The sequence below is a fragment of the Pectinophora gossypiella genome, chromosome 2 (assembly GCF_024362695.1).
Source record: "Pectinophora gossypiella chromosome 2, ilPecGoss1.1, whole genome shotgun sequence".
Lineage (NCBI taxonomy): Eukaryota > Metazoa > Arthropoda > Insecta > Lepidoptera > Gelechiidae > Pectinophora > Pectinophora gossypiella.
In genome coordinates, this window is record NC_065405.1 from 1,236,381 (window position 1) to 1,248,534 (window position 12,154).

Genomic DNA, 12,154 nt, shown 5'->3' on the forward strand with positions numbered 1-12,154 from the left:
CGGGCCCAGTGCGGATTGGTGGTTATTAACGACTGCTAATGCAGCCGGGACCAACGGCTTAACGTGCCTTCCGAAGCACGGAGGAGCTCGAGATGAAAACTTTTTTTTTGTGGTCACCCATCCTATGACCGGTCTTTGCGAAAGTTGCTTAACTTCAACAATCGCAGACCGAGCGCGTTTACCACTGCGCCACCGAGCTCCTCATATATCGTCCGTAGCTGTGTTTAATTGGGTATTTTTAAGTACCTAGGTGGTTTCTTATTCTATCGTGTGGGTTGTGACTTGGCAGTTTCCCGCGAGTTCCCTAGCCCTACAGTTCCAGGTCGACGCAAGGTCCGCGCAGCCGCCGTGCCAACCGCCTGCCCCCACTTACAACTGCAGCTGTTCACACAATTATTATATCAAACACTCCATACATGCGTAGGTCTACTTTTACGAATAGGTACTGAACGCGATTGTGTCCACGACGAACTTTTTCGAGCGAAACAGTAGGTTAAAAGAGTGCTAATAGAGAGCCTAAAAAGTTTGGGATCTTTCAAGGTCTAAGAGAAGCTTGATGAGGTGTGAGTGTACCCATACTACCTACTTAGTTTATCATGCAGTGGATGTACCTCTGACTACCCCAATTGGGAATATAGGCGTGTGCTTACGTTGTATGTAATGTTTCAAGTCAATGCTTGGTTCTGAATTTATTCAAGTTTTTTTTTAGGTTGGGTCATCTTTAAATCAAAGTAGTTATTATAAATATAAAATTAGAATGAAAACACCGGGTCTATTTATAAAGGCGCCTGTGTAGTTGTGGAATTGATCCCTGTATCTACGACTGCGACCCTCAGACTAAAGAATTAAGTTACATAGAAGCCCAAAAGCAGCAAAATAATCGGAAGTAAACCTTCACACAAAGCTTTTGTGCGAAGGTCTTTCAGGCAGGCGCGCCTCTCGGTGACGTAAGCTTCGGAAGTTCAGTTCAGTTGGCTAAAACGCCTCAAGGTTTTGTTGACATACAGACAATAGTCACACATACTTTATTATTATTTGTAGTTTTATTTTTGTATATCACGGCGGCATTTAATAACGTCATTTGCGTAGATGAGTATCGAAATAACACTTTCATCCTTTCCTACAATACTTCTCTGTTTGTTTCAATTTTATGAAACAGTGACTACTCAAAACCACACTCTTCACTACAAAAAACAGATTTCTACACATGTCAGTTTGTTTTTATTTATCTTTTTATTAGATCTCAGATAAGGAGAAGATAAAAGATACAATAAAACATGCAGTTAGTTTTAACTTTAGTTTATTATTAGTCATTTTTTAACAGCAATTATAAGTGATAAGTTTTATCATTTTCGTTTCAAACTGTCACTACTTAATTGTACTACTAATCTAAGGCTCCTGAAATGTAATTTTCTGTCACAAAATTAAATTTCAGGAACATCACAGTTTGCAATTGCTTGTCCCAAGTTCACTGGAAATTCTCCCTTTTACTTACAAAAGTATACTTTTCCAAGCAAAGGGCATTTACAGAGACTTAAAACTTACAATCACTGTTGAAGATCACAATATTCACAGTAACAGGTAATATTTACAGCTTACAAAATTAAGTTAACTCAAACACTATTCAGTCTTGCACAGTCCTCCGTACTAGAACGCAGGGAGTACCACCCAAACATACTGACTACATGCACAAAGTTAATATGTCCATAAATAGGCAGCAAAAATGAGTAAACACATGTTCTCCTACACAAGTAAAGTAGGAATGTCCCAGCCGATTGAGCATATAAAACATGATTCAACTGATCAGGTAAACTCGTACTGAAGGCCTAATCACTACGGGTTTAACGGATCATCCACATTTATACACTGAAATCTTGACCAGAAGAAATCCTGCAGTCTTCTTTTTAGTTGGGTAAGGTGTCCATTAGAATTTCTTTTACTCCTTGGCCGAGACGGTCGGGGAACTTGATGTCAAATGCGACTAGTAGGTCTCCTTTCCGCGTAGGCTCCTTAGGGAAGGGCAGGCCATAGCCAGGGAACCTCTTCACGGTGTGGGGCTTCACAATCTCTCCCTGAAGGTTCACTGTTAGCTTCTCTCCAGACATAGTTGGCACTTCAATGATGGTTCCACACAGAGCCTAGAACAAAAGAAAAATGTTGGTTAGTTATCAGGATATTGACTCATGTCCTCTTAAAGTTGTTTATTGAATTGATAAAAATAATTGAATAGAACTAATGGACTTATAAATGTGGTAATTAAAGAGAAGGACAATGAAAACCTATATTGTTCATCGTTAATTAATTGCGTAATTAGTAAAAATTCCATCAATTAGGAAATCAAACATGTAAACAAATGTTTTGTTTGGGGGAGAGTTACTCTAAAGAATTTGTAAATAGAGTTTGTTAAACAACGAAAATTGTGTCTTACCTGTTTGAGGGAGACTTTAGCTGTGAATCTGATGTCGCTGCCTTCTCTCTTGAACTGTGGGTGTGGCTTGTCACGGATGATGAATACGATGTCTGCTGGGATCTTGTTTCTGCCCTGGTCACCCTCCTTCTGGAACGTAATTTTGGTGCCAGCTTTCCAGCCAGGTTTCACATGGATGGTAAGAACTTTGTCTTCCTTCTTGGAGGTGCCATCGGGTTGTATGACGCGGCGGGAGATCTTCATCTTCTTGATGCAGCCACGCGCGATGTCCTCTAGCGACACGTACAGATCGTGCTCGATGGGCGGGTCCTGGGTCTTTTCCTTCCTGTTGGGCGAACTGTTTGCGAACGGGTCCATGTCTACGTCCATGTCGCGGTCGAAGAACATGGTGGTGCCGCCGCCGCCGCCGTTCAGGTCGAAGAACCCCTGGAATGGGCTTGCCGAACCGAAGAACTGCGCGAACGTCGCCCTCGGGTCCCCGTGGAACGTGTACGAGAACGACTGGCCGCCTCCCGGGCCGTTGTGGGATCCCATTCCTCCCTTGAGACCTTCCTCTCCGTGCGCATCGTAGATCTCACGTTTCTTCTTGTCTGATAGAACTTCGTAGGCCTCCGCAACCTCCTTAAACCTTTCCTCGGCTCCCGCAGCCTTGTTCTTATCCGGGTGGTACTTAAGCGCGAGCTTCCTATACGCCTTCTTGATCTCGTCATCGGACGCTCCCTTCGATATCCCCAATATCTTGTAGTAATCCTTCCCCATTTCGAAGATTTATACTAAAACAAAGAAAATTCCTGTTAGCTATCGACGTCTGGCACCTTTTTTGGATGTCTACGTAACGCAGCACGGATAATCCGCGCGATGATTATTTTCGATGGATTCCCCAAAATTTCAATGAAAATATTCACGGACGCAAATCAAACTAGTATAAAACGATAGTCAAATATATACTTACTTAATCCTATTAATTTTAGCAGTAATCCAACAGTAGAACTAAGCAAAATTGTAAAATAATTCACTCAACTCTCACACAACACAACTCACAGATCACAATTTTCACAAATGAATGAAACGTAGCGCTCTCGTCGCGCCAAAATATATACATTAAAACGTCTAGAACATTCTGGGACCTTCACCTCGTGAAGAAATGAGACGAAACATTGAATTTATTAAGGGAAACTGTACATGCTAGAAAGAGATACATATAAATTTGTCAGTTCAATGTGCTAGAAAATCCGTACGAATTTAGTATGTTCTCCATACGCACCTCATTTACAATGAAATATCGAACAACGCGAGAGCCAATCACAGACGGAATGGGACATATCTACCAATCAGCTAACATAGCGCGTCCAAAGAGAACGAACTTACTAAAAAGTAAACCAATAATGTAATTTCTACGACATCTGGATGTAACTTTCTATCCCATTCTTTCATGCCGTATTGTAAGTGTGCTAGAAAAGGAAAGGAAATAGACTATTCCAGAAAAACCTTTATCTCTGAGTAGAAACTGAACCACCAAAATATCTTTCTCTTTTTCTATTACTAGAGTAAAATGTATGCTTGCCTCCTTGCCTGTCTGTTTCCAATTTCCACTTCAGTTTTCCATTCACAATATTTTTGCAATGCAATACAATACAATACACAAGTAGGTAGGTACCTACTTTAAAAAATAGGTTAAGAAGGTAGGTTCCTCCGTAATGTAATTATTATTCTTATGGAGAATGTTTATCAGGATGAGTGATGGGAAGTTAGACGAAGTTAGAAAACAAATCCCACCCATGCCCAACAGTGGGCGAACAGCTGAAGACGCTATGAATTATATTTATAATAATAACTAATCTGTGATAATAATAACTAGAATACCTACCTACCTATTTTTATTGTTTTTTAACGTAGGAGAAATGTAGAAAAGTGTACATACCTAGTTAGTTGTGTAAGATCGCCATTTCTATAACTTTTCCGGCGTCTCCATATTATTCCTTATTCTATGACTCCATAAAGGTAGGTAACCTACCTACTACCTACTTAGCGTTAATAGAAAGTAGGCAGATAGGTACCTTACCTAAATACCTACCTATTATTATGTAGGTACCTACCTTTACTGGTAGGTAGGTGGGTAGTAGGTATTCGGTATCCGGCATATTCAGTTTCGGTACTTAATTATACTTTAACTTAATTATAATAAATGTTACCTACTTCTTTCAGGGAATCATTTCAATCACGGAATCTTAAAAGAGTGAACAGGTAGGTTACTCATTTTAACCTTACCAACCACCACTAAATTCCACCTAGCTTAGCCTATAGCCTACCTACTCCCTTGCTAATCTAAAAAGACTATAGGTATCTTCCAACAAATTCTATTTTAACGATCGAAGCATTTCATAGTTTTCATACTTTTAATTTATAATTATTAACTACCAAAAAAAACAAAGGAAATCGCGTGCATTTTATTATTTACCACAGCACATAACTCCCTACCTACCTATGCTTTATTTATTATTATAATAAGTAGGTATCTACCCGCTTAAACATATCATCAGAATTTAGGCATCGCATCAGTCAAAGATAATGAATGGAGCGAAAACAAAACACGTGAGCAGCAACGATAAACATAGTAGGTCAAGTAAACGCAAGCGGTCGGCTGAGCGCGCACGTGTTTGTCTAGAAACAATCGAAGGCGAAGGCAACGCGGTCAAACAGCCAACGACCGAAGATGGGCAATGGCATCAAACGAGTTCAACCATTCACTTTTTCTCATGCACCTTATTGCGCATTCATTTTATTATGTATTGTAGATATTAGAAACTTCTCGGCTTCTGTCTCCGTGGTCCGGTAGTTAGAATGTTCAATGTCCGTCTACAGGCTTGGGTTAGTTTCCCAGTGAGAGTACTGTCAATAAAAAGCTGTATCACCTAATTAATCGAGTGTCGAGCCATAAGATGGTGTCGTGCTTCGGAAGGCACGTCAAGGCTAAGCTATGGGCACGCCCATCCAGGACACTCAATACAAAAAATTGGTTTTAACGCATGCGCGAGCGCTCTCCCCTTACTCTGTGGCGGGTTACGGCTATTTAAGAAAAGCCAAAGGGGGTGAGGCCAACCGTTCTAAGTATACGTAGTATATTTTATTATTCTTTATTCTATGCTATTGGTCAAACGATTGGATTTTTATTTCGGATATCCGATAGTTTCGGTTTCGGTTACGGAGAGCTCCGTAACATCCCTGATTAATTTGTATTATTATAAATACATTAATTACTAGGAGTTTTCTCTTCGGGTTGGCTTGGAAGGTAAGATTGGCGTTTGGCAGCTTCGCTTCAAAAAAGTAGAATGTTTTATTTTTTTACAAATAAGAAAGTTTGCTAATTTATTTGAGTAGGTGTTTATTTGACCTGTTACTTTATGATGGGATAGTGGGTTATTTTATTTTCATTACATTACATATTTAATGTAAACAATAGGCTGATGACTTGTCACCATACCATTTCATCATTTTATCATAAGACAGTTATAATCCAACTTCCGTAGTCTATTAGTATTAGGACTTTAAATCAAAGATGGCTGCAAGTTTGGTTGCGATTACTTGGTCTCGCCTGCCGGATTATGGACTACGAGCGTGAATTTATGTAGCTAGCGAGGCCATCTCTGCCTAAAACATTCTGCCAAGAATGTTTTAGATTTTCCTGGTCACTAATTTGTAGATTAAAACTAATTTGTAGAATGTGTAAATTTTCCTGGTCACAGCTAACTAATTTACTAATTTCGTCGAACAAAAATAGGGGACTGAGAATTCGAATGATTTGGCATCTGAAAGACAATGTCATAAAGCAAACAACAAAATTAAAGCAAAATCAAGCCCTTTCTGATAACACTGAAAAATGTCAAGGGACATTTCTATAAATAAGACCAAAAAGATAATAGATGACAGAGTGGCTGTATGTACTAAAGTTTATGCCTGTCATTTGAAACGAATTAATGTCAGGCTTTTCGGTGGGAAACGGGAACGGGACAGTTGCTTTCTTCATTGAGTAATCTAAATAATTAATACAAAGTGGTGTTTTGTGGTTAATGATCGCATTAAGTTAGTCGGAAGACATTCGCGAGTGTTATTATATTGGAGTATTCAATAAACAAAGTGTATCTGCCTATTTTCGCTTCGTGCCGGGAAGCCGCTTCATAGCTCAAAAGTTTATGCGGACTTTTGAGTTAATTCGTTTGGGGTTCGGAGTAGGAGTCTACTCCGAGGGTGGGGGCTTAGGTTTCATCATCATCACCTTTCATCATTTCATTAATCATCAAGAAAAAAAATACGTCAGACATGGCTGTATGGGCATAGTTCCCTTTGCCTTACCCTTCGGGGAAAACCAAAACAAAAAAAAAAAAAACGAATTAATGTCAAAACAAAAATTTTAATATTTCGTTTTGTTTCAGTTTTGTTGGAACAAATAAAACAACGTGTGAATTTTTATATTTATTCATCTAACAAGTCTTAAGAAAAGTGCGTGCCGACATCCTTTGTAATCTATGTCGAAGTATTTTTCGTAGAAATCTTGAATGAGTTCTTCCACCTGCGAACAAAAAAATACCATACAATGTCGAATGATATATTGCAAACTAAATGTGATTCTTGTGGAGAAATAGCGCATGAACCTTATATAGAATGCTGCGACTGTGAAACTAGCCTGTGTACCACCTGTTTTGCATCGGGCCAAGAGGTTAGGGCACATAAAAATGACCACAGGTATGCTGTACGAAAGAATGATTTTCCGCTGTTTGAGAACTGTAACTGGTCTGCAAAGGAGGAATGTAAGATGCTCTCGGCTTTATCCACATACGGCTACGGAAACTGGGAAGAGATCTCCAAAAGTGTCATCACAAGATCGAAGTTAGAATGCCAGGAGCATTACAAGAAATACTACATAGAAAATGTTCAATACAAGGAGTTGAAGTTGCTGCCTGAGACAGAACAATCTTTGTTCCCTAAGCCACTCATCCCATACTTATACAACACCGAAATAAGTGGAAACCCACCGAGGAATAACCAGTCAGACCAACATCTAGCTGGCTATAATGCCTACAGATCTGAATTTGAACTCAGCTACGATCACAATGCTGAAAGTATATTCAACATTGAAAGCACATATTCAGATGATGATGAGGATTCCGATGATGAGTATATGGACAACTTGAGAGTGTCCTTAGCTAGAGCATTGAATAATAGACTTAAGGAGAGACAGAGAAGGTACACAATTATTCAGAACCACGGCCTTATAATGCCAAATAAATTGATCTCGTGGCTACATAAGTTTGATTTGACATTAACAAGACAGAAGTGGGAGCGGTTACTATCGTTCATGCAGTTTATGACCGGGATGCAGTTTGACGCTTTCATAGAGTCTTTGGGTTTAGAAATGGAGTTACTACAAAGGCTAGCACGGTTGTGCGAATATCGGCGAAACGGTATCAAGACTCTTTACTCTGCTAAATTATATCGACAGTTGAAGAAAGAGCATGATTTAATAGTGAAGGAACAGAAGTATGCTACGTTGGTAATGAGTAAGAAATACGACCAGTTGCCGACTAAGTCTCCTTTAAAGCAGTTATTTAGCAAAGACGGTGCAGTGAAGAAGTTTAAGAAGGTTGCTCAACCTCTGGACATTGTTGATTTGCCAGGGTTCCATTTGCTATCTGATTCGGAGAAGATGCTCTGTTCACTATTACGGCTTATGCCAATAAACTACTTGGAGATCAAATCGCAGCTGATTACTGAGAACAATAAGATGGGCTTTCTACGTCTGCTGGATGCCAGACGTATAGTCAAGATTGACGTTAACAAAACAAGGAAGATTTATGACTACCTCATAGCTGAAGGTTTTGTACATAAGCCTACATAAATATAATGTATTTTATTGTATATTTGTTTATTTACTGACCTTAAATCCAAACTTCTGGTAGAGAAAGATGGCAGGGTTTGTAGGTGACACATGCAGTGTCACATCCTTGCCCGTACAAGTCTAAAGAAATTGATATATTATTATTATTATCAATTATAATGTAGGAAAAAAATTGAAGTAAGTGATTTTAATTCCTCAATATTTATGTTTTTACACTTTTATACTTACAATGGATATTGGTTTTTGTGATTATAAAGAGCTTTATTATCTATCCTTTGGGCAAAGAGGATCTGAGTACAAGAAAGAACTTTTACTCTTATCCTATTTGCCAAAAAAAAATTGCATAAAAAAGCAGTCAGTATCCTTACTATTAAGTAGTAGTAGTGGCGAGTCTCAGCTAACTACCGGGTCTACAGGTGGCGGATAGTGGAATACTCCTGTGAATACCGAATAAGCAGTCCCGGACCGAGGCGGCAGGGCTATCAGGATGCGGGCGGGGTATCTATTGGCACAGGTATCTCCAGGAAAACTCGCACTATATCCAATGACGACCCTGTGACATGGCGAGCTAGCACCGCCATTAAATAAGTGCTTAGCCCTGGCAGAGGGAAGCAGCCTGCCAGCCCTTCATCAGGCGGACCTCGCGGTGAGGAGAATGGCTGAAGAAGGAGAATACCCATAGGCGGCAACGGAAACTGTTACCACTGGCTGTGGCACTGCGATCACCAACCCGTCGTTGCAGTCGTGGTTATTATTTGCTACAAACCCTTCCAAAGTACAAATGACCGACAAAACAAGCAAGCGACCCCGAGTTCCCAGCGCACCGTCACTCTCTGGTTCGAGCAGTAACCAGTTGAAACGGAGCAGGGGTGCGAAAAGTAATCACTGGGAGTTGACTAACTGCCGCAAACAATTATACATTGCGACTTATAATATCCAATCGCTATCGAATAACGATATGTTGACCTATTTAGAGTACGAATTGGCAAAAATCAAATGGGACATCCTAGGAATCTGTGAAATTAGAAGACAAGGTGAAGAAACCCTCAAACTGAAGTCCGGAAACTTATTCTATTATAAGGAAGGCCATAAAACTGGCGTGGGAGGTATAGGGTTCCTTGTTAATGAAAGACTTACAGACCAGGTCATAGAAATGAATAGCGTGTCGAATCGTGTTGCATATCTGAGATTACGTTTGTCATCTAAACACGAACTGAAGGTTATCCAGGCCTATGCACCTACCACGAAAAAAGATAATTATGAGGAAGTCGAGACCTTCTATGAGGATATATCCAGTGTACTTAATAAAGTGAAGACACATTACACAATGTTGATCGGAGACTTCAATGCTAGACTAGGGGAAAAGACATGTGATCAAGAAAAGAGTATTGGAAACTATGGTCTAGGCATAAGAAACCCTCGCGGAGAAACTCTACTAAATTTTCTGCAGAACAACAACCTGTTTGCTATGAACACTTTCTATGCTAAGAAACCACAACGAAAGTGGACATGGCGACACCCAAATGGTGTAAACAAGAACGAATATGATTACATCATTACCGATAAAATGGGAATTATTAGGGATGTAACTGTGCTAAACCAATTTTCAACGGGCAGTGATCATCGATTGGTTCGGGCCTTCTGCACCTTTAACATCAAAAAGGAAAGGCGAAATCTCATACTTAAGAAGAAAACACCAAACGAAGATAAGATAGAGATACTAAGGCAAAACACCGTTCACTACAAGGACTATATCGACACACAGCTGCAAACAAACTCTACTGAACACATGACCATAGATGAACTCAACGATCATCTAATCGGAATAATGACCCTAGCTGCTGGAAGGATTACTCCGAATACTCCTTGCGCGAAAAATCAGAAACTCACTGCAGAGACATTATTGCTTATAGAACAGGGAAGGCAACACAGAACTGAAGGTAAAATCGATACACCTGAATACCACCAGATACAGCGTCGCGTAAAGAAACTTGTAAAACGGGACTTAAGGAATTACGAAGAAAGTGTTATCGAAGATACTATCGAGAAGAACAAAAGCAGAGGAGTGATGAAAGCAACACTGAGTATTGGGCGGAAGCAAATCGTCAAACTCTTTAATGAGAACGGAGATATTGTCAACAACCGTAACGAGCTCTTAGAGGTAGTTCAAAATTTCTATGAAAACCTCTATAAAAGCAAAGCTCAGAGTCCGTCAACTAGACCAGAACACCAGGAAAGACCATCAATATCAAATGTTGGTTCTGAGGATATCCCCGACATCACACTAGACGAGGTACACCTGGCGCTAAGCCAGATGAAAAACCGCAAAGCCCCTGGTGAGGACGGAGTTATTCCAGAGATGATAAAGAGCACAACGGACACTTTCAAATCTGCTCTTGCCTCACTATTCACAAAGTGTTTAATGGAAGCAACAGTACCACAGTCCTGGAATAATGCTGTCATTACCCTATTACATAAGAAAGGTGATATACGACGGCTTGAGAACTACAGACCGATCAGCCTGCTATCGCACGTCTACAAGCTCTTCACGCGGATAGTAGTGAACAGGTTAAAAACAAACTAGATGGCTATCAGCCGAGAGAACAGGCTGGTTTTCGAAGTGGCTACAGTACATGCGATCATCTCCAAGCTCTTAAAACAATGATTGAAAAGTGTAAAGAGTACCAGATCCCGATCATCATTGCATTCATCGACTACGAAAAGGCATTCGACTCTGTCGAACCTTGGGCGGTCGAAAAAGCCCTTGCGGATTGTAGAATCGATGAACAATACATTTCCCTAATGAAACATCTACAGAGCAGCGCTACAGCATGTGTGAGTCTTCACAAGAAGACCCAACAGTTCAAGCTGGGTAGAGGAGTACGCCAAGGGGACACTATCTCCCCAAAACTGTTTAATGCCGCACTTGAAAACGTCTTCAAAAATCTAGCCTGGGACAATATGGGCATAAACGTGGATGGAGAAAACCTTACCAATTTACGCTTCGCAGATGATTTGGTGATATTCTCAAGTAATATACCAGATATGTTGGTCATGCTCAATTCCTTGCAAAAGGAATCAGCTAAAGTTGGGCTAAAAATCAATGAGAGCAAAACTAAAATCATGATCAATATCCTTACCCACCAGTATTGTCTACCGGTTGAGGTCACGTCGGAGTATATCTACCTGGGGCATAAGATCACGCTAGGCAGCGAAAACCAAACCGCAGAAGTGGAGAAACGAATCGCTCGGTCGTGGGCATCCTTCGGCGCCAACGCAAGTACTATATTACGTAGCAAGATGTCAATGCACTTGAAACGAAGAGTCTTTGAGCAATGTGTTCTGCCAGTATTCGTATACGGAGCTGAGACCATGACCCTAACTGAGAAATCCGCAGAGAATCTCCGTGTTGCTCAGAGAGCAATGGAAAGAGCTATGCTCGGCATTTCCTTACGGGACCGGAAGAGAAATACTTGGGTTCGATCTAAAACCAAGGTTAGGGATGTGGTAAAAGTAATTGCCGAACGCAAGTGGAGATGGGCGGGACACATTGCTCGAATGAGCAAGGAAAGATGGACCCGGAGACTGTTAGAGTGGCGCCCACGAGCATTCACAAGACCGAGAGGAAGACCACCAATGAGATGGAAGGACGACATTGTGCGGCACGCAGGATATGGCTGGATGTCGATAGCCCAGGATCGTCGGAAATGGAAAAACATGGAAGAGGCCTACGTCCAAAATTGGATATAAATTTAGGCTGATATAGATAGATAGATCCTTACTATTAATTAACCTCTTCTTCTTCTATCATGTGGGTTGTGAGGTGGATTACC

The 12,154-nt window shown here is 40.5% G+C and overlaps 3 protein-coding genes across 3 annotated transcripts in view; 1 reads left to right on the forward strand and 2 right to left on the reverse strand.

Annotated features, from left to right (window-relative positions):
* Positions 1-1,283: 1,283 nt before the first annotated feature.
* LOC126373892 (dnaJ protein homolog 1) lies at positions 1,284-3,536 on the reverse strand. Its single transcript, XM_050020251.1, has 3 exons — positions 3,381-3,536; positions 2,429-3,201; positions 1,284-2,138 (listed from the first exon to the last, which is right to left on the reverse strand). The coding sequence occupies exons 2-3, from the start codon at positions 3,185-3,187 to the stop codon at positions 1,905-1,907; spliced, it is 993 nt and encodes a 330-aa protein (XP_049876208.1). The 5' UTR covers positions 3,188-3,201; positions 3,381-3,536; the 3' UTR covers positions 1,284-1,904.
* A 1,118-nt stretch (positions 3,537-4,654) lies between these two features.
* Positions 4,655-8,341, forward strand: LOC126373788 (transcriptional adapter 2A). Its single transcript, XM_050020087.1, has 2 exons — positions 4,655-4,672; positions 6,859-8,341. The coding sequence occupies exon 2, from the start codon at positions 7,020-7,022 to the stop codon at positions 8,319-8,321; it is 1,302 nt and encodes a 433-aa protein (XP_049876044.1). The 5' UTR covers positions 4,655-4,672; positions 6,859-7,019; the 3' UTR covers positions 8,322-8,341.
* LOC126373667 (cysteine-rich protein 2-binding protein) overlaps positions 6,886-12,154 on the reverse strand; it is a 35,369-nt gene continuing 30,100 nt past the window's right edge. The window contains exons 12-13 of the mRNA XM_050019895.1: positions 8,361-8,441; positions 6,886-6,995 (exon numbers count right to left, since the gene is read on the reverse strand). Coding sequence (XP_049875852.1) covers positions 6,903-6,995; positions 8,361-8,441 — 174 coding nt within the window. The 3' untranslated portion in view covers positions 6,886-6,902. The remainder of the gene's footprint in view (positions 6,996-8,360; positions 8,442-12,154) is intronic.

Bases quoted from the DNA above. Each gene is read 5' to 3' on its own strand.
- LOC126373892 (XM_050020251.1), bottom strand. From the start codon at position 3,187: ATGGGGAAGGATTACTACAAGATATTGGGGATATCGAAGGGAGCGTCC. The intron at 2,139-2,428 runs GTAAGACACAAT...CTTTTGTTCTAG, and splicing joins CTAAAGTCTCCCTCAAACAG to GCTCTGTGTGGAACCATCAT.
- LOC126373788 (XM_050020087.1), top strand. From the start codon at position 7,020: ATGTCGAATGATATATTGCAAACTAAATGTGATTCTTGTGGAGAAATA.